The following is a 19,150-nucleotide window of genomic DNA, read 5'->3' on the forward strand; positions in this document are numbered from 1 at the left end:
ATATTTTGCGACGAGGTCGATGATGCGTTGATGACCTCTTTACAAATCATGTTCTCCTAATAACGCAGCGTGAAAATTTTCGAAAATTCGTTTCTTATTATTTTATATTATCAGGAGAATATATTTTGCGAGGAGGTCGAAGATGCGTTGATGACCTCTTTACAAATCATGTTCTCCTAATAACGCAAGTGTGAAAATTTTCGAAAATTCGTTTCTTATAATTTTATATTATCAGGAGAATATATTTTGCGAGGAGGTCGAAGATGCGTTGATGACCTCTTTACAAATCATGTTCTCCTAATAACGCAAGCGTGAAAATTTTCGAAAATTCGTTTCTTATTATTTTATATTATCAGGAGAATATATTTTGCGAGGAGGTCGAAGATGCGTTGATGACCTCTTTACAAATCATGTTCTCTTAATAACGCAAGCGTGAAAATGTTCGAAAATTCGTTTCTTATTATTTTATATTATCAGGAGAATATATTTTGCGAGGAGGTCGATGATGCGTTGATGACCTCTTTACAAATCATGTTCTCCTAATAACGCAAGCGTGAAAATTTTCGAAAATTCGTTTCTTATTATTTTATATTATCAAAAGAATATATTTTGCGAGGAGGTCGATAATGGGTTGATGACCTCTTTGCAAATCATGTTCTCCTAATAACGCAAACGTGAAAATTTTCGAAAATTCGTTTCTTATAATTTATATGATCAGGAGAATATATTGTGCGAAGAGGTCGATGATGCGTTGATGATCTCTTTGCAAATCATGTTCTCCTAATAACGCAAACGCGAAAATTTTCGAAAATTCGTTTCTTATAATTTATAATATCAGGAGAATATATTTTGCGAGGAGGTCGATGATGCGTTGATGACCTCTTTACAAATCATGTTCTCCTAATAACGCAAGCGTGAAAATTTTCGAAAATTCGTTTCTTATTATTTTATATTATCAGGAGAATATATTTTGCGCGGAAGTCGATGATGCGTTGATGATCTCTTTACAAATCATGTTCTCCTAATAACGCAAGCGCGAAAATTTTCGAAAATTCGTTTCTTATAATTTATATTATCAGGAGAATATATTGTGCGAGGAGGTCGATGATGCGTTGATGATCTCTTTACAAATCATGTTCTCCTAATAACGCAAGCGCGAAAATTTTCGAAAATTCGTTTCTTATAATTTATATTATCAGGAGAATATTTTGTGCGAGGAGGTCGATGATGCGTTGATGACCTCTTTACAAATCCTGTTCTCCTAATAATGCAAGCGTGAAAATTTTAGAAAATTCGTTTCTTATTATTTTATATTATCAGGAGAATATATTTTGCGAGGAGGTCGATGATGCGTTGATGACCTCTTTACAAATCATGTTCTCCTAATAACGCAAGCGTGAAAATTCTCGAAAATTCGTTTCTTATTATTTTATATTATCAGGAGAATATATTTTGCGAGGAGGTCGATAATGCGTTGATGATCTCTTTACAAATCATGTTCTCCTAATAACGCATTTAAAAAAAAAAAAGAAAAAAAAAATTTCGCGAACAATTAATGTTCGAAATAATTTACGCATTGCCATCCGCGTTTTGTGGGCTCTTAATGCTCTTTACTTAATTATCATGTTGATAAATACATAGAGCCGTATTATTTACCAATTTATTTTGAAAAATATTTATTTCATCTTTGAATATTACAGTATCTGTCGCGATTGAATAATTTATTTATTATCAATTTACACACATAAGTATTTAATTGTTATATGTATAGCACTGGTGCTAGCGGCATTTCGTGCACATAGCACGGAACAAAACCAGAAATTGTGCAATTATATATTACCCTCTGAGAACATTCATGGACATTGTTTTTGTAGTTCATGTCCATGTTTTGAATGTCCATAAAGGGAGTATCACTTTTGGGGTCACTCCATAGCTTGGACATGAACCATAGCTCAGACACGGACCATGTATTATTATCGACTTTAATGGATGTAGTTGACGTCCACTTTGTCAGGGAGCGCATTAGGACAATATACCCGTTAAAGCGAGGTGGCCGCTCTCAGGTTTCTCTCTGATACCGCTTTGGAATGTTTTATCGACAGTGAGACGAAAAATGAGAAAATGAAACAGAAAATCATTGTGTGCCATGATTGGTTGTTTCGTTTGCGCATGTGCGGTTTATTTTGGCCCACGCTGACATAAAGGTGTCAACAGAGAGTTGCGTTACTATATATATGCTATGCCTATGGATTAAGGGAAGTTTCAACGGAACAGTTTCCATTCAAATATCAATTTACTCGAATAGTTGTTTTTTGGCGCGAAATTAGTTGCATGATAAAAATTAGCATAAAGACTTAGATTGATTAATTTTATCGTGCAAATCAACGTAAGGTAATTTTTCACATTAAAAATCACAAGTTACTTCTTTCTAGTGTTCTAACCTGTATCCTAGATCTTGATTCCTGCCGTCAAGACCAAATCCTTATTGAAACAAAAGGAATTTTTTAAGCGTTTTGAAAATAAGGCTATATAGTGTGTATATTATATTTTCGTATATATTTTTCTGTTTAGGAAAATGGAAGATTCAATAACAGCACGTTTGAAACGATTAGTAACAAATAGCAACGAAGTCTTGGAGTTTAGATTGATCCGTGATCTAGATGACTTGAACTCGAAAGAGACGGTATTTAAACCAGAAATGACTTATCAAGTGTTTGGAGATAGGTGTGTTATCAAAATACACTAATTATTCGAATATATAATCTCTTTTTATTAAATATTATATCAAAAGATCTTGTATATAGAATGTATATATGTACATGAATTATCTGTCTTTCTTTTTATTTGTCATAGGGAAATAATATTCGGTTATCAGGATTTAAAAGTACAACTGTTTTATTCAGCGGGTTGTTTAGAAACATATTTGGGAATGACATATACGGAAAAAGTAAATGCAGAATATGAAGGAGTCGAGGCTGATGAAGTTTTAACAAAAATTGCCGCAAAGCTTGCACCTAATGTTCATTATAGCTTAACCAACTTTACTAATGCACTTTCCAAGGATGACACATTTACACCACATGGAAAATTAATTCATTCTTTCTCATTAAATGGTACTTGATATATAATTATTTAATATATAATTTATTTAATTATATAATTATTATAGTAATTGCATATAATCCTTTTTTTTCTTTTAATTGTATGAATTATAGATAAAGGTACCACAAGGCGATTTGAGGTCTACAAAGCTGATATGAATTATAAAGGCTTCAAGGAGTACCATCAAAGAATTCAAACATTTCTTCTTTGGTACATAGACGCGGCTCTTTTTATTGATATTGATGATGACCGATGGCAATATTTTAATATGTAAGTATTATTTGATACATTTGAATATCGTCGTATATCTTTTATTATCTGAATCAAATAAATAAATAATAAAAACAAATAAATAAATAATTGTAACGATAATGTATATGATTCTTATTAAATAATCATTTCTTTGAAACAGATTTGAAAAATATACCACGTCTGTGGGTACATCTCGATACGCGACGATTGGTTTTGCTACTGTGTATAGATATTACGCATATCCCCAGCACATTCGGCCACGCATCGCCCAATTTTTAATTTTACCGCCGTTTCGCAGAATGGGTCTTGGTACACACTTGTTGCAAGCAATTTATCGCGAGTATATTGCGAGAAATGAAGTTAAGGATATAACAGGTAAAATGAAAAAAATAATGAGAAAAAATGCATATTGTTAATAATTATCTTTTAACGGATTTATATTTACAGTTGAAAGTCCGTCCGACGTATTTCAACGACTACGAAACTATGTGGATGCTTTAAATTGCAGTACATTGCCTAGTTTTAAACCAGAACATTTAAAGAAAGGTTTCGATACTGAAATGGTCATTGAAGCTAGAGAAAAGTTAAGAATAAACAAGGTATTTACATTAACGTAGCAATTTATTTTTTATTTATCTTTCTTTTTCTTTCATATAAATATTTTGTCCGGATAGAAACAAGCTCGCATAGTGTATGAAATCCTACGACTTCGTGCGACGAACGTTGCAAATGCGGAAGAATATCGAGCGTATAGATTAGATGTGAAGAATAGATTAAATATACCATTTAAAAGAAAACAGAATGAAGAAGCAAAAATAGAACGTGCATTGAGAAGTGAGGACAAAAGAACATATACTAGTGATAATGGTCTACCATCCGAGGAACAACGCAAAGAGATATTGGAAAAGGAATATCGTATTTTGGAAGATGAATATAAAACAATTATTAAACGTTTGGAGTACGCTACCGATCTGTAAAATGTTATATCATTTAAATTCGTATTAAAGTAATTAAGGATTTTTTAAGCTGTGAGAAAATATATTAATGTAATTTTCAATGTTTTATATTTTTGTATACGACTGCATGATCTTTCTTCTTTAAATTTCTTACTTTTCTTATTCGATGTTTTGTTGTTTTCTATATTTGTTACTTCAATAGATACACACAGCCGTGCTTTTCGTCGGCACGCGTGTCACTTTACTTACTGTCAAAATGGTTAAATGAATCAACAAATTCTTCAAAATTCTAGTATAAGATTCGTTATCGTCATCAATAAAAAAACAGTAATACAAATATTTTCGTACTTTGTTATACTACATAATACATGTGTTATAAATTATAATGTACAAACAGAAATTCTGCATTCTGAATATTATTATTCGCGTTCGCGATGTCATAATTAAACATTAAGCAAAGTGAGAGGGAAGTTGCGAATTATGGTCTCGAAGGATAGAATGCTGTCTATCGTCTTGCGAATCTCATGTCACATCTGAGCCAGACACCGTCCGAGGAAGCCACATTGTTAGCCCGAGGTTATAAGCTGTTAAGAAAACTCGGCGAAGGTTGTTACGCAAAAGTTAGTATCGTAATTAGAAAATTAATTTTTTTTTCATCCAAATGTTTCTAAAAACAACATCTCTTCATTGTAGGTGTACTTGGCCGAATATAAGCCAGAACATGAATCGGATCGAAATAGCATCCTGGCCTGTAAGATTGTCGATACTGCGATCGCATCGAAGGACGTCGTTCGAAAATTTCTACCGCGTGAATTGGATATTCTGGTCAAGCTGAATCACCCGCACGTCGTGCACGTGCATAGTATCTTTCAAAGACATACCAAGTACTTCATATTCATGCGTTTCGCCGAAAATGGTGATCTTCTCGACTTTGTACTGAAGAATGGTGCGGTGTCTGAGAATCAAGCCCGCATCTGGTTCCGGCAGCTCGCTTTAGGTATCGTGAAAAAATCACGGCGTTAATTTGCCGATTACGAATATATTAGCATATTAATTTCTGATTTATAAGTTTTTGAAACATCATTATCATATTTTATAATATTGATATTGTGATTTTTACCACGCAAATTCATGTTTTCTAGGCCTTCAGTATTTACATGAGATGGAGATAGCGCATCGCGATATCAAATGCGAGAACATTCTCCTGACAGCCAACTACAATGTAAAACTGGCAGATTTCGGCTTCGCGCGTTACATGATCGACAGTCGCGGTAAGCGCGTTCTGAGTGACACGTATTGCGGTTCGCTGTCGTACGTGGCACCGGAGGTCCTACGCGCCTATCCATACAACCCCAAGATATCCGATATATGGTCGTTGGGCGTGATTCTTTACATATTGTTAAACAAGGCCATGCCGTTTGACGAGGATAATATAAAGCGTCTGTACGAGTTGCAGATAGCGCGCAAATGGAAATTCCGCAGTAAAGTTAAGGACAGAATAACCGATTCCGTAAAGAAACTCGTGAACAATATGCTCGAACCAGATGTATCTAAACGCTGGCGTCTGGATCAGATCGTGCAGAGTGAGTGGATCGCCATGGATCCGCGTCTCCTGGTGCTCACGCCCGCGGAACAGACTGCGCTGAATTACGCGATCGAGGAGCGAAAGAGACACGAAGAGAAGTTTGTAAAGAGGGAGCCGGCACGAACAGAGAGTCTCGTACGATCATTATTTTCAAACGTACTTGATAAGTCCAAATACCTCTTAATATCGCTTCCATCATACATCGCGCTGACAATGCGTAGGACGCTGCTGGTCATCTACCTGGCGTACACGCACTTTTTATCGCATATTCAATTGCAAGATTAATTGAACTTGGCAATGCAATTGACATCAAACGTATAGATTCGATTATGTTTAGCAAATCAAATCTATTTAATTAAGAAGAATATATAGATAGCGAGTAATGTCACGCGAGATTACGAGTGACCGATTTTCAGAAACGACTCGAGGAGAAAAGGAGGATCCATAATCCCAGATCGCATGCGGCAGAGGAAGTAACGATTCTTAAAGACGCCGCAAAAGTATGCTATTAAAATTAATTGCATATCATATATGATCAAATTAAATGGCACAATTTATTTTTCTCTCTTCCTTAGGCGGCAGTTTCGACGATTATAACAACCGGAGCTTAAAGATTCTAATTCCTATAACTCATCTTTTTACACATATTTATTTAACACTTATAAAAATAAAATAACTACATAATTTAATACATTGCAATTCAACAAATTTTTCTCCAAACACTTATCATAGATATAATTAACGCATATATCTATAAATTTTCTTTTTATATTTTTCTCGTTTTCGATTTGCAAAAGCAAAAATATATGTGTTTATTGACATCGCACAATTAAGCTCATTTACAAGAATTACTAAGAAAGTGTACATTTTAATTACCCATGAATCGCGCTTTTAAAACAGTCGTATTATTTGCCGTTGTCGCTTTAACATAATAATCAGCACCGAGAGCAAAAGTTTTTATTTTTCCATCCAGAGGCATTTTAAAAATATGTTCAGGCTGAGAGATTCCTTCGAGATTCCATATACCATCAAATCGTATTAACAGATGTTGATTATTCGGTGTTTTGCTGATTACAAATGAACTCGAACCTGGCAAAATGTATCGTTCAAGCTCCTTCCATACTTGATAACGCAATATCAAGGTTTGTTGAGGCAATCGCAAAATAATCCATATTGAATTGTCGATCGGTTCCACAGATGCTTCAAGTATACCAGGCACGTATAATTCTGTCGAATAATGTTTTATAATTTTATAATCTGCTTCACACACAGTCTCTAATACATAACTGTATTCTTTTATTATAGGCTCACCTGCTTCCCGATAAAATTGTTCTTCTGCAATAATATATGAATAAATCCAGATCAAATCCGATGACACTATTATTGCAAATACACCGTTATTCAACGGTACTAATTTCTTTGTTATAAACGTGCTGGAATTTGTATTGGTAAGAATATCAAATAATTTCGTATCGTTGCAAAGCGAAGAAATATTTTCCGGCTCGCAAAGACAAGTACTATTTAGATCTATCGAATTCTCGGCAGTAAAAATGCTAGAAGTCATTTCTAATACATCCTCGTCTACCACTTCAAATTTATTTACATAAATTGCACGATCTGTAAAAATAAATTATTAAAGAGTATTTAAACGGTATTTACATTATTAAAATTATAACTCACTTTGCAATGCAGTTGTTATATTCTCTACCATTTCCACAACTTTTGTCGTTCTGTCCAAGACTGCATCTATTTCATTTTGATTACTAATGTTCGTTAAATTTATCCTTTCGTAGAGCCCGCTAATTGTAACATTTCCGAAAACTTCAAGATCATTCTTAAAATCGAATGTGCTGTCTATCGTCTGCATTGTTTTATGTTTTTTCATTTGATTGTTTGATAGCTCTGTCAGATTTACATCATTCACGATACCGTCAATAACGAGAGAAGGTGCGTTAAGCTGGCCTTGTATCTTCTTGATTCCGAATAACGTTTGATTTCTGGATTTTAATAATGCTTCTTCGATCTTGCGACCCATAATCGTACCTTTAACGCTAATAAAGAGAAGATTAAATTCTTCACGACTATTTAATAACAATATTACTTGATCAAAAATATCAATTACCTCAAATTATTCAAGATGATGTTGTTAAATGTTTTTCGACCTTTAATTGTAATTATTTTCTGACAGTTTTGAGTTAGAGCATTATTAACCAAGTTCGAAAAATCTATATTTAACAACCAGAGATCTTTAGTTGCCAAACTTGAAATCGTCTTCTTTCCGGTGACAATGTTCTGTTTTGCGTCATGTCTAACAACATCCGTGTTCAAATTAATTCCATTGAGTTTACCATCCCAATTGAAATTGTCTATATGTTGGCCAAAAAAATTATATATATATATTTTAGTTTTTATTAAAAATAATATCACTTCGTTTTAATTCAATTTTATCTTACTTATATTCAATTCTTCAAAATACCACACAGCATCCACGGTTTGTGCCGCATTTCTCATTAATGAATTAGTTAGCATATCTTTCAAGTTAATGTCCGAAGATTCAAGAGTTGCATTATTCGCCGCAATGATAGCGGGTACTTCAACATTTTTAAATGAGGAAACTACGGTAATATGCTGTTCTTTTGTTTTACTCAATAATTTGCTGGACAAGTCTGACCACATTTTTACATTCAATGAATTTGTAGGATTCTGAAATAAAAAAAAATAATTAAATTGTTAAATAAATAAAATAATTAATTTTCCTTAGGCAATATCTTTTTTCTTGGTAATTTTTTCTTTTCCTTACGTATATCCTAACATCTGCTTTTAAAGTTATATTTTTGAAGTTCATATTGCTACCAGAGAGAACGGTATCTTCATTTGCCATCCATATATCTTCAGATAATTGTTTGAGATTTACATCTCGTATATTTTGTATAATTGGCTCTGTTGAAAATTTGACTGATCCTGAAAATAAATGTATATCATATTTAAAATCTTTTTGCACTTTGTAAAATACAGGATTCCAATGTACCTTGTACAACAAATGTCGATGGTACATCGCTCGCGATATAACCGAAAGTCTGAGGTACATTTATCCCATTTGTTTTCAATGTTGTAGAAATCTGTTTTGAATGAAGATTGAGATGTGCATCTAAATGGGAGAGATTTAACGTCGAATGGGAAGCATATATGTGACTTGATGTAAAACCGTTAGCTGTGAGGAAAAAAGATAAGTGAATTAGATTCTTCATCATTTGGAATTAAAGAAACATACGAGAGACGTGACTTACTGAATGTCACGTGTTCCAAGGATATTATGTCTGTCACTTTTAGTACATTCTCCGTAAAAGACTGTATATTAATGTTATTGATCTTTCCAATGTCGCTATCCGCTTTTACAATTACGTTTTTTACTCTTGTAGGCAAAGCGAGATTGAGATAGACTGGCGTTTCAAGATTGTTAACAACAAACTTTGTAATATTTATCGGTCCTTTAAGATGATTTATATCCATCCAATCGTTCATTTGAATATTCAAGTCTACATAACGTAATAATATAAATTTAATATTACGAAAATCTGCCAATTTGGCTGGTCTTACCTCTTAAATTTATTCCCTTAATTTCCGATGCTGAAATATTCTTAACGAAAACGCGACCTGTAAATAGCTTCTTTGAAAAATCAATGCTGCGCAAAGCTGACACTGGACTAAAAATGGTCGTGTTTAAATTATCAGCTCCAATTACGTGCGAAACATTTAAATTTTTTACAACCAAATCATCCACTATCATCGAAGAAGTTCTAATTTCCGGAGTGACGACTTCCGTAGCACATAAAGGAATCGTCAGTCTGAAAGGAATATATTTTTAGAATTATATATATATATATATATTTTATAACAAAGAGAGGAAGACATACTTTGGAATCGGAAGCTTTGCATAAGTATCCTTTGTCAAAACGACACTATTGTTCGTAAATTTTGCACCAGAAATAACAGTCTCAATAGAATTCTTCGTCACCCAATTCGTGTAGTCCCACAAAATCACGTTGTTCCATTGCTGTAAAGATAAAGTGCAAGATAAATTTATACATCGTATATATAAATTTTAAAATAATTGTAAATAATTACTGTCTTATCGCTGGATAATGTTAAGTGCACAGGCACATTAGAATCTAGCGGTATGCGGTTTTCCGAGATCTCTTTTAACGACGGTCCGCGAATACGAACGATATCTTTGGCTTTGATAAGATTGCTAAAGATCACGTCTTGCAAAAAGTAATCGCCGTTAAGGATCAAGGGTGTGGAAATATATTTTATGGGCGCCAATTTTTCAATTCCTTTGCCTGTTATCCCGCCTTTTAATTCAACAAGACCCGTGACTCTCACTTTTGTGGCGGTTATTGCGCCGTTCATTACAGTCATGGAACTATTCAACGGCAAGAAAAATTCATCCTCGGTTAGATATAGCTCTTTCACTCTTGCTTCTCTCATTTGCACTATTTGTCGGGTGCTATTTGTCGCGATGTCCAACGGGATCGAAGCATTTATCGTGTGCAAGTTGATAAAAATATGTGTACCTAAAATTCATCGAAAAATAAGATATAGTATAAAGATATATTAATATTAAAAGTATTTTAAATAATAAAAATTGCGTTGTATGATAAATTACTTGAAACTTCCTGATCTCCAGAAATTTTTAATGTTTTTTCTTGTAGGTCCCGCATCAGTATCCCGTTGATAGATTCTTTCACAGATATATCATCTATATTAAAATTAGGAACAGGACATTTCCAATCATTTATCGTTTTTACTTTTAGTTTGTCAAGTTTTAGAGTCTGATTGGCAGCTTTCGTATTTACGTATTTAGAAGGTTTAACTTTGTTGTCCGTAATAATATGATGAATGTAACAAGATGTCTTGCACTTGACTGTGACCTTTTTGCCATATAAAACTGTGCGTTTAGATTCCTTAGTATTTTCAATTTCTTGCGCCAAGAGATTGTTTACCGCGTTTAATTTGGCGATTGTATTATTATATTGTCGCGTTAAGCGAATCAACGTCTCCGCATTATAATCATTTAACTGTAAGCAATATTTGGATTAAATTTTTTTTTATAATCGGTTCAAGACAAAGAATAAAAATACTTTCTAATCAAAATAGTATTAAAAAATTGAGAGGCGATACATCCCACGAACATCTCTTACGTTTTGAACACGAAGTTGACCGATATTTGCGTTCGGGATGACGAGATTTCTAGACTCTGGAATTTTTTCCAAGGTTCTTTGAGACAACTTTCGCTGGATCTCCAAACACCAAGCAGCTATTTCATTCTGTAAGGACTTCCATGTCTTCTTCGCGGTCCAAATAGGTCGCAGAAATTTCCATTCCCCATCTTGATTTTGCGCCATCAGTATATCTTGATTATTATACGAACGAATTCGACGAATTTGACGAGTGTTGGACAGATTTATGTGCGTCTTGAGAAATCTCCATCCATTATACTGATAAATTCTCACAGCATCTTCCTCCGCGAAGAGAAGAACGACAGTGTTTCCCATCGCCAGGGAATGAATATACGTCGCCGAAGCGATTCTTTGAAACGGGACGAAGCGACCATACATTTCTTTATACAAAATTGTAGAATCGTTACCGGCTAAAACTAGGAAACGCTCCTCAAAGTGATCTTCTTTGAAGTAGAATGAGCTAACATCTCTAGCGTAATGCAATCTCTGCATCTCTACGAATTTATTGGAACGCATGGAAAAGCGAAATATCTTGGTGAGAGATCCTACAATCGCAATGTGCATGAAGCTCTTGCTCTGGAAGGGCAATAATTTTCTTGCTCCGAAATGTAAGGTATCAGTTTTATCAAAGTGCTCTCCGAGCCATACGTATACGAATATTTTCGTCTTTGATGCGATTCCCAAGTATAATTGATTCATTCCGAGCCACATATCCGCGTGCATCACTTCGGGAATCTCGAACTCTTGTTTGAATTGTAATTCGTAATTAGCGTTCTTATTCTTGCCGACACGTAAAATGATGATTCCATCGGTACCCTTTTGCACGACTATAAACGTACCGGCGCTATAACTGGTTACGATTATACGTCTTCCATCGGATAGTGGATGCGTTCCCACAAGTTGTGCTTTATTATCCTAAAAAAATAATTATAATTGTAAGAAATAGAGAACTTTGTTTTTATCCTTTAAACATTTAATTAAGATATTGTAACGTACAACGAATTGATAAAGCGATATATTTGAGGAATGGACGGCTGCTGCAAGCCAAAACGTTTGCTGATGTTCATCTTGCATAGAAAAGAAAGCTACGTCCTGCAAATCTGATAGATTTAAAGACGAAGTCTCTTCGAAACCTTCTAGTATATTTACATCTATAAATAAAATCAAACAGTTTCGGATTATAACTCAACGCATTTGTAAAATTCATATTTTGTTTATAATATAATAAATTAAAAAATTAAATTAAAAAATTGAGATAATAATTTTTTAATTTAATTTCTTACATATTTTTTTATTTAATCGTTTTAATTTAAATTATATTATTATTATATCAAAATATCGGATATAAAAATAAGAAATAAAAATAAGAGAAATTATAAAATTAAAACAAATATTCTAATATAAGCTCTTAATATTAAAAGTATTAAAAAATCATTTTCATTCGTATATAATATATACTTTAATTCATGATTGCTATTTAAAAGGAATAACCCATTCTAATCGCGAGTATCAGCTGACGTATCAACTGATCTTTTGATAACCTTAACGTAATCGTTGAAAGCACTTTCATACACATAAAAGAAAGAGTTCGAACGATCAGTATTTATCATTTCAGTTCAACCGAGCTAAATGTCGTCAAATTAAAAATCCGACAGCGAGACAGAAGGATTTATTATTCTATCGTATGAGTCAACGTTCAAAACATGTCTACTCCAGGGGAGATGACGGAAAATTTGTCGGCACAGGTGAACGAGCTGCAAGCTTTGCAATCCGTCTACCCGAACGAACTCGTCGTAGCAGATTATGGGGTTTTGGCTGATATAAACGAATACATCGAACACCCTAATCGAGAACCACCTCGATGGTTGGAATACTCTATCGCGATCCCATTGAACGGTGTAATGCAATATTCATGTAACAATATGCATTTAACTACTTAATGTAACGTTCTAATTCGATTTTTGTTCTTTACTGTCTTTCCTTACTATCAATATATAAATGTTATTAACATGTTTGCATCATATTGTAGGAAAATATCGAATTGCTGGTCAACTTGCCAACCAACTATCCACGAGAACAGCCTGATGTGTATGCAAGAAGTTCTCGTTTGGACAGAATACAACAGTGTCTATTGAATAAGGAGCTCTCTAGTATCCTCAAAGCCCAGGAAGTAGGGGAACCCTGCATCTATACATTGATATCATGGTTGCAGGACAATGCAGAAACTTACTTCGAGGCTTCTGCATGTAATCAAGCAATTAAATGTAATGACACGAGTGAGAAAGAGAATGAGACTGAGACACAGACTGCGGTGACTTTCTCTAGATATTGGATTTACAGTCATCACATATACAGCAAATTCAAACGACGAGATGTAGCAAACTTGGCAAAGGAGAATTCAATCACTGGATTTTGCTTAGCCGGCAAACCAGGAATCATTTGCATGGAGGGAAATTTGGAAGATTGCGATTATTGCTGGCAAAAAGTAATATTAACGATGATTTTTCTATATCTTAATTATTTATACGGGAATAATTTATATACTTATAATCTACAGATTAAAACTATGAACTGGCACAGGATATTAATAAAATTTTTGGAAAAAGAGGAAGATTGCAATGATGTGGATAGCATGTGTAGGTTTGCAGATTTTCAAGAGGTCTCCTTTCCTACCACTGAGCGTCACAATGATATGGGCCAACTTCTCAAATATTTAACAGACCACAACTGCCAGCATGCATTCAAGGAACTTTTTGGTATCGAAGGGAAATTTAGTAAATTATCAGATTGATATAATTACATAAAAGTAAGAATATTAATATTAAATATGCATTTTGTACAATTTCTTTCAATTAATATAATAGAATATAATAGAATATAATAGAATTTCACAAATAGAGTTAAAATTCTTTACCTTTATTGGATTGTAAATCATTCGGAAGACTCCTTTTTTGTCGCTTGTGGCTTTGAAAGATTGTTTTGGTCACATTTTCCATATATTTATTAATTGTATTATTAATATCATTTGAACTGTCAGTATTTAATACTTCGTATGCTAAAAATGCCAAATGTTTCATAAATGAAAACAGAAATTTTTACATATGAAAGAAGACATTGTGAATATTAATATTTTACCATTAGAAAGATTTTGAAAGTATTCTGTCGTTTGATCAAGTATCGCATACAAATTTTCCGTCGAATAACTTTGAAAAGAATGCTCGCACTTTGTCATACATATTAATGTGATAATTGGAAGAAACTTTTGTAACATATTTGAACAGCACAGCGTAGCTCTCAACCTACTGATCACGACTGATGACAACAGTGGGTTAGCTCTGAGTGGACTTACTATTCAACAGTATGTTGTGTTTACAGTTTTTTTTGCACATAACTTATACACTTTCAAATTCCAATCTATAACATGTATGTGTACACATAAATACTAATATGAATACAAACACAATATCAAGTCTCAGAATTTCTCTCATTTATAATATTATGTTTTGATAAAGATGATTTACTCTTGACAAATGGATACAATAGAATGAAATAAATAACAGCCTATAAGTGATTGAAAATGAATTAGTTTATAATCTTCTGAACTCAATTTTGACAAATAAATAATAAAATTTTATTCTTTTTCATTTATAAATCTTATCTAATAGTGGCATAGCGTAAAAACTCATTGGTGAGAAACTGTCCTGGAATATACGGCGCTGGTGGGCCAAGAATATCCTGTGCAGGACTATGAATCTTGATTTGTCTCATATGAGTATCTCTGCCATTCTGATGATTGCTAATGACTGCTATTTGAATCATGAATGTCCTAATGGGACGATCGTTTATGTTTTTAATTGGAATTACTATCCAACCACTTGGTTCGTTTAAATCCATCACTTCCACCTCTTGTAGATCATTGAAATTGGTCCCTGCTCTGATACTTATCCTAGAAATTGACAGTTATTATTTCTATTAATAACAGCTAATGTGTTTATAATTTATAATCTACAAATAATGAGAAATATACCTGTTGGGAGTATAACTTTCATCCAGTTTGTAATCTGTGTAGATGCATATGTCACGAATGGTTGTTTTTCTTTTAAATTGTATATTTACTAAATGAGGTAACTGTCCATCTGATTGCCAATAGGTTTCCGTGATATCATCCCGAAGCTGATCCACGCCGAATCCCGGTTTGCAACTCGACAAACTCCAGATCGCATAATTTCCAACTTCCCGTACTCTACCAGTCAGCTGTTCCTGTACAGGGTCTATCTCACCTGAAAAGTTTTTCATACACATAAGGTATATCATTACTCGAAATGTATTTCTCAAATTTTTTCTAGAAACTTAATTTGATCAATAACAATATGTGCAAAACGAAAGATACATTACATTTACCTGCGTTATTAGTCTTATTACTCATAGTTAGGTTAGATTTTTCAAATCAGCAGTTCCAACCTCAACTTCTTATTCTTAATTCTCTGTCGTAGCTATTACAACATACGTGAAAAATAACAGCAAATCACATTAAGATAACAATATAATTTTATGTTAATTTCTAGTCTCTTTGATACACATGCATAAATGTTTGACATGTTTCTCGCATATTTTAAAAACCAATTGTGCCCTTTCTCGATTCTCGATTCGTTTGAAATTTCGATACTCTCGAACGATATTTCAATTTCATTTACGCTGCTTCAAAGTTCTTTTTCAAAATTTTACATTTACATATATTTTAAATGCTGAAAACAGTTAACTCGCTTATAAGAGAGTAAGGAATAATTACATCTTACTTATAACTATACACTTAGTCAAGCGAAAATAAATTTGATTGGTTTCGCCATGTTATTAATGTGTATATGCCAACAATATGGCGTGCATTGTACTTTACTGTCTAGTAACTCTCTTCATATATGATTGAAAAATGTCATAATTTAGGAATTACTGAATTGGATCAATACCTTAAAATGATATACAATAAATTCTCTTCTTCTTCAGTATGTTATAGAGTTTATTTTATTCTATGCTTGCGTTGCAATATTGCAAGTTATAGTTGATTTAAGATGAAAATATAAACAATTAAAATAAAATTAAATGTATTAAATATAAATATAAATTTTTTTCACATTAAAACTGTTGCAGGATAAGATTATATTTATATGATAAAATGTCTATTAGACATTATATCCTACATATAATTTTGCTTATATTTATTAAATTAGACTTTACCTTCAAAATATTCCATCATAAAATTGTAGATAGGAATTGTCTAATGAATTATATGTATAATATTACATGAAGTTATAGTTATATAATCACTTATTATACTATATTATTAATATCATATAATTTAAACTAATAAAAGTAAAGCTATAAATTTCATCTTTAAATTTCTCTATTAATCAGAAATTAATTTCTTCATAGCGAGAATTTAATCAGTGTTATTTTTTTATTATGCTCTTTCTATTCTTTCTCTATTTAGTCCCATACAGCACAAAAAATTGTAGCAATGTTACTGCAACGTTACAACAATATTAATAATATTGCTGCAATATTCTGTGCTGTGTGGGATATTATTACGTATTCATTCAAATTCTGTTAACAATTTAAAAAAAGACTATTATTATACTGAATATAACATAACATATAATATAACATATTCTAAATCTCACTTATACACAGATATATATTATGTCAAGAAGTTAAAACAAGTATAAAATTTAAATTTAAAAATTTGTACTTTACATATACAAATCAAAAAGATGTGTATGTGTGTGTAAATAAAATATAGATTGTAAATTTCTACACAATGCGTATATTAGGCTAATTTAAATTTAATTTAATGAATGACAAAAAATAGCTGTAGAAATATTTATATAATTTTAAATTCAATAAAATGGGTTTGATACCAAAAAGAAAAATCTCTATCTTGAGATATATTTTTTGAAAAGTTTATTTATCCCTAAGAGATATACAAAACAAACATTTCTTCTCAGTGTGTAACTATCATAATTCCCCTAGTAGTATAACACAGGAAATTCATGTCATGATTCTTTCGAATATATTCCGTTTCTTTTTTTCTTTTTTCTCTGTTTTTTTTTATTCAATTGTCTGTCCATCAAACAGATACCGTGTCTCACACAATATCAGTATCAGTTACAATTCGCTCTTTTTTTCCATAACCAGCTATATGTTAAAATTATGCATATCTGCAAATCAGTATTAAAATATTACAATTTGATATTTTACAATCGTTTGTTATTCGTGTTTTCTAACTCCCTCTAGAAAACAGGTTCCTTTTCATTCGTTCTGCTCATCCTGATAAATTGTTAGAATAATTTTTTTTACGTCGATAATGTGAGACAATGTTTTCTGGGGAAAGGAAGAGTACGGGAGGTGGGGGAGAGAGATTTAACGATTCGAAAGAAGAGACAGTAATTTCAAAAATTACTGTGAGCCAAATGTCGAGGTGCAAGTCCGATCATAATAAAGCTTCTAAAATTTATATAAATATACGAGATAAACAATATATATATATATATATATATATATATATATATATATATATATATATTCATCTCGTTTTAATCATTGATGATAACGAAGAAACAAGTGAGATCCTATCTTTTTCTTTCTTTTTTTTGTAAATCTTCTTTTACTATTCGGCTCCTCTCAGTCCCCTCTAATCCCGAATGCAATTAGAATCACTGTACACGCTATAGGATTTAGGAATGTTAATATTACAAGAAACCACAATAATTTATTATAATACAGCCTGCTGTACACCAGATGACTCGAGGCAGTACAAGACAGAGAAAAACGCCCTTTGCGGGGAGCTTATCTTCTATTAATTCAACTCCCAGAAACATGGCTCAACGAAGCGAACAATGATCATTATATTTATCATTTACTTGAGTCTCGAGACGATAAGATTTGAACGTATTATTCTTTTACTACTTTTGTTTTCTTCAATATGAATTAAAAATGTGAGTTAAAAACGAATGTGAGAGGGAGAATGGCAAGGGGCAGGGACCACTTTACAATTGAGCTCAAAAAAAGAAAAGAGTCGAGTAAAGATGGAAGTGTCATCCTTTTCGCGACGTTAAAGCGATAGAAAAAAAGAGAATAAAGAAACAAACACGACTCTGCTGGTATCATCGAAATTAGATTAAGACTTAATAAACGAAATATCTTGCGCATCATCTTGCGAGCGATCGACTTGTCGAATGAGAAAAATTTGTGGTTGAAATGACGGGCTGCCGGCAGCCTCGAAATTAGCGCAACTGGTTTATAATAAAATAGAATAAATTTCGCGAATACAATGATCGTCGTTTTGTTTTGAGAAATAAGAACTCGGCGATACCGCTGCTCCATGACGCTGGGATACCATGCTACTAATTTTGATTTAGTATTAGGCCCTTGCATATGAAATGTCGGTTTTACATCAATAATATCCTGAGGTAATTTATAATAAAATATAAATATACACATATAATGAATAAGAAAATTTTATAATGTTTTTCTTCATGTTTTCCAGAATAAGAAGCTATGTAGTATATGTTGAATATTTTGTGATTAATGTAAATGTTGATAATAATATTTTATGATTAATGTAAAAAATTTAAAGATAAAAGTACATGTGTATTAAATATTTTAAGATTAAACAATCATTCGAAATAAAGAAGAATTAAATAAAGAAGATAAATCTTACTTTACATTTCAGATTAAAAATTTTGCATACTAGTACTTTTGTTATGCTGATTCTTTCTAAATGGAATTTATGCCATAAATTGTTTCTATAATTATCCTTATAGTTAATTTTTCTTCTTATTTTATCAATATATTCGGGCCTAGAGCTTCTAGAAATCGATTAATGCGCATAGTATATATTCAGCGATGTTGATTAATTAAATCCCAATCCCATGCCGCGTAGAGCGAGAATGCAATCGAGAAAGAAATCGCACAATAATTTTCTTGAAAACAAATGATACGTATACAATACAACCTCTCTA

At 32.4% G+C, this 19,150-nt stretch overlaps 5 protein-coding genes across 9 annotated transcripts; 3 read left to right on the forward strand and 2 right to left on the reverse strand.

Moving 5' to 3' along the window:
- The first annotated feature begins 2,228 nt into the window (after window positions 1-2,228).
- On the forward strand, window positions 2,229-4,397 carry LOC105259210 (histone acetyltransferase type B catalytic subunit). Of its 2 annotated transcripts, XM_011271019.3 has the most exons (7): window positions 2,229-2,391; window positions 2,572-2,724; window positions 2,854-3,113; window positions 3,216-3,372; window positions 3,515-3,729; window positions 3,802-3,953; window positions 4,029-4,396. In XM_011271019.3, exons 2-7 carry the CDS (start codon window positions 2,576-2,578, stop codon window positions 4,329-4,331), a joined length of 1,236 nt encoding a protein of 411 aa, XP_011269321.1. In that variant the 5' UTR covers window positions 2,229-2,391; window positions 2,572-2,575; the 3' UTR covers window positions 4,332-4,396. The 2 variants fall into 2 exon arrangements, with proteins under 2 accessions (XP_011269321.1, XP_025265883.1); XM_025410098.1 differs by lacking the exon at window positions 2,229-2,391 and having other exon boundaries at window positions 4,029-4,397.
- A 22-nt stretch (window positions 4,398-4,419) lies between these two features.
- LOC105259197 (testis-specific serine/threonine-protein kinase 1) lies at window positions 4,420-6,614 on the forward strand. Of its 3 annotated transcripts, none has more exons than XM_025410104.1 (5): window positions 4,421-4,930; window positions 5,004-5,307; window positions 5,453-6,051; window positions 6,312-6,395; window positions 6,471-6,614. In XM_025410104.1, exons 1-5 carry the CDS (start codon window positions 4,835-4,837, stop codon window positions 6,504-6,506), a joined length of 1,119 nt encoding a protein of 372 aa, XP_025265889.1. In that variant the 5' UTR covers window positions 4,421-4,834; the 3' UTR covers window positions 6,507-6,614. The 3 variants fall into 3 exon arrangements, 2 of the variants coding, with proteins under 2 accessions (XP_025265889.1, XP_011269309.1); XM_011271007.3 differs by having other exon boundaries at window positions 4,422-4,930; window positions 5,453-6,030; XR_003122990.1 differs by having other exon boundaries at window positions 4,420-4,930; window positions 5,453-6,395; window positions 6,471-6,501.
- LOC105259183 lies at window positions 6,598-14,470 on the reverse strand. Its single transcript, XM_011270956.3, has 16 exons — window positions 14,271-14,470; window positions 14,050-14,190; window positions 12,132-12,286; window positions 11,097-12,050; window positions 10,562-10,973; window positions 10,021-10,469; window positions 9,810-9,949; window positions 9,493-9,740; window positions 9,183-9,431; window positions 8,924-9,106; window positions 8,696-8,856; window positions 8,349-8,598; window positions 8,018-8,261; window positions 7,576-7,946; window positions 7,207-7,512; window positions 6,598-7,122 (listed from the first exon to the last, which is right to left on the reverse strand). Exons 1-16 carry the CDS (start codon window positions 14,404-14,406, stop codon window positions 6,764-6,766), a joined length of 4,758 nt encoding a protein of 1,585 aa, XP_011269258.1. The 5' UTR covers window positions 14,407-14,470; the 3' UTR covers window positions 6,598-6,763.
- On the forward strand, window positions 12,631-13,941 carry LOC105259174 (RWD domain-containing protein 2A). The gene is made up of 3 exons (XM_011270942.3): window positions 12,631-13,033; window positions 13,165-13,620; window positions 13,693-13,941. The coding sequence occupies exons 1-3, from the start codon at window positions 12,839-12,841 to the stop codon at window positions 13,924-13,926; spliced, it is 885 nt and encodes a 294-aa protein (XP_011269244.1). The 5' UTR covers window positions 12,631-12,838; the 3' UTR covers window positions 13,927-13,941.
- A 286-nt stretch (window positions 14,471-14,756) lies between the features above and the next one.
- Window positions 14,757-15,943, reverse strand: LOC105259190 (anaphase-promoting complex subunit 10). Of its 2 annotated transcripts, none has more exons than XM_011270965.3 (3): window positions 15,531-15,943; window positions 15,163-15,415; window positions 14,757-15,081 (listed from the first exon to the last, which is right to left on the reverse strand). In XM_011270965.3, the coding sequence occupies exons 1-3, from the start codon at window positions 15,559-15,561 to the stop codon at window positions 14,790-14,792; spliced, it is 576 nt and encodes a 191-aa protein (XP_011269267.1). In that variant the 5' UTR covers window positions 15,562-15,943; the 3' UTR covers window positions 14,757-14,789. The 2 variants fall into 2 exon arrangements, with proteins under 2 accessions (XP_011269267.1, XP_011269278.1); XM_011270976.3 differs by having other exon boundaries at window positions 15,537-15,942.
- Between the last annotated feature and the right edge of the window lie 3,207 nt (window positions 15,944-19,150).

This window comes from Camponotus floridanus, unplaced genomic scaffold (assembly GCF_003227725.1).
Source record: "Camponotus floridanus strain SB8 unplaced genomic scaffold, Cflo_v7.5 scaffold102, whole genome shotgun sequence".
Lineage (NCBI taxonomy): Eukaryota > Metazoa > Arthropoda > Insecta > Hymenoptera > Formicidae > Camponotus > Camponotus floridanus.

Coding starts and splice junctions, on each gene's coding strand:
- LOC105259210 (XM_011271019.3), top strand. CDS start 2,576: ATGGAAGATTCAATAACAGCACGTTTGAAACGATTAGTAACAAATAGC. Junction 3,730..3,801: donor TGAAGTTAAGGATATAACAG/GTAAAATGAAAA, acceptor TTATATTTACAG/TTGAAAGTCCGTCCGACGTA. Junction 3,954..4,028: donor AAAAGTTAAGAATAAACAAG/GTATTTACATTA, acceptor TTGTCCGGATAG/AAACAAGCTCGCATAGTGTA.
- LOC105259197 (XM_025410104.1), top strand. CDS start 4,835: ATGTCACATCTGAGCCAGACACCGTCCGAGGAAGCCACATTGTTAGCC. Junction 6,052..6,311: donor TACGATCATTATTTTCAAAC/GTACTTGATAAG, acceptor ACCGATTTTCAG/AAACGACTCGAGGAGAAAAG. Junction 6,396..6,470: donor TTCTTAAAGACGCCGCAAAA/GTATGCTATTAA, acceptor TCTCTTCCTTAG/GCGGCAGTTTCGACGATTAT.
- LOC105259174 (XM_011270942.3), top strand. CDS start 12,839: ATGTCTACTCCAGGGGAGATGACGGAAAATTTGTCGGCACAGGTGAAC. Junction 13,034..13,164: donor TCGCGATCCCATTGAACGGT/GTAATGCAATAT, acceptor ATCATATTGTAG/GAAAATATCGAATTGCTGGT. Junction 13,621..13,692: donor GCGATTATTGCTGGCAAAAA/GTAATATTAACG, acceptor TATAATCTACAG/ATTAAAACTATGAACTGGCA.
- LOC105259183 (XM_011270956.3), bottom strand. CDS start 14,406: ATGTTACAAAAGTTTCTTCCAATTATCACATTAATATGTATGACAAAG. Junction 14,191..14,270: donor CTTTCAAAATCTTTCTAATG/GTAAAATATTAA, acceptor TGGCATTTTTAG/CATACGAAGTATTAAATACT. Junction 8,857..8,923: donor ATCGACATTTGTTGTACAAG/GTACATTGGAAT, acceptor ATTTATTTTCAG/GATCAGTCAAATTTTCAACA.
- LOC105259190 (XM_011270965.3), bottom strand. CDS start 15,561: ATGAGTAATAAGACTAATAACGCAGGTAAAT. Junction 15,416..15,530: donor GACTAATAACGCAGGTAAAT/GTAATGTATCTT, acceptor AAAACTTTTCAG/GTGAGATAGACCCTGTACAG. Junction 15,082..15,162: donor GAAAGTTATACTCCCAACAG/GTATATTTCTCA, acceptor GTCAATTTCTAG/GATAAGTATCAGAGCAGGGA.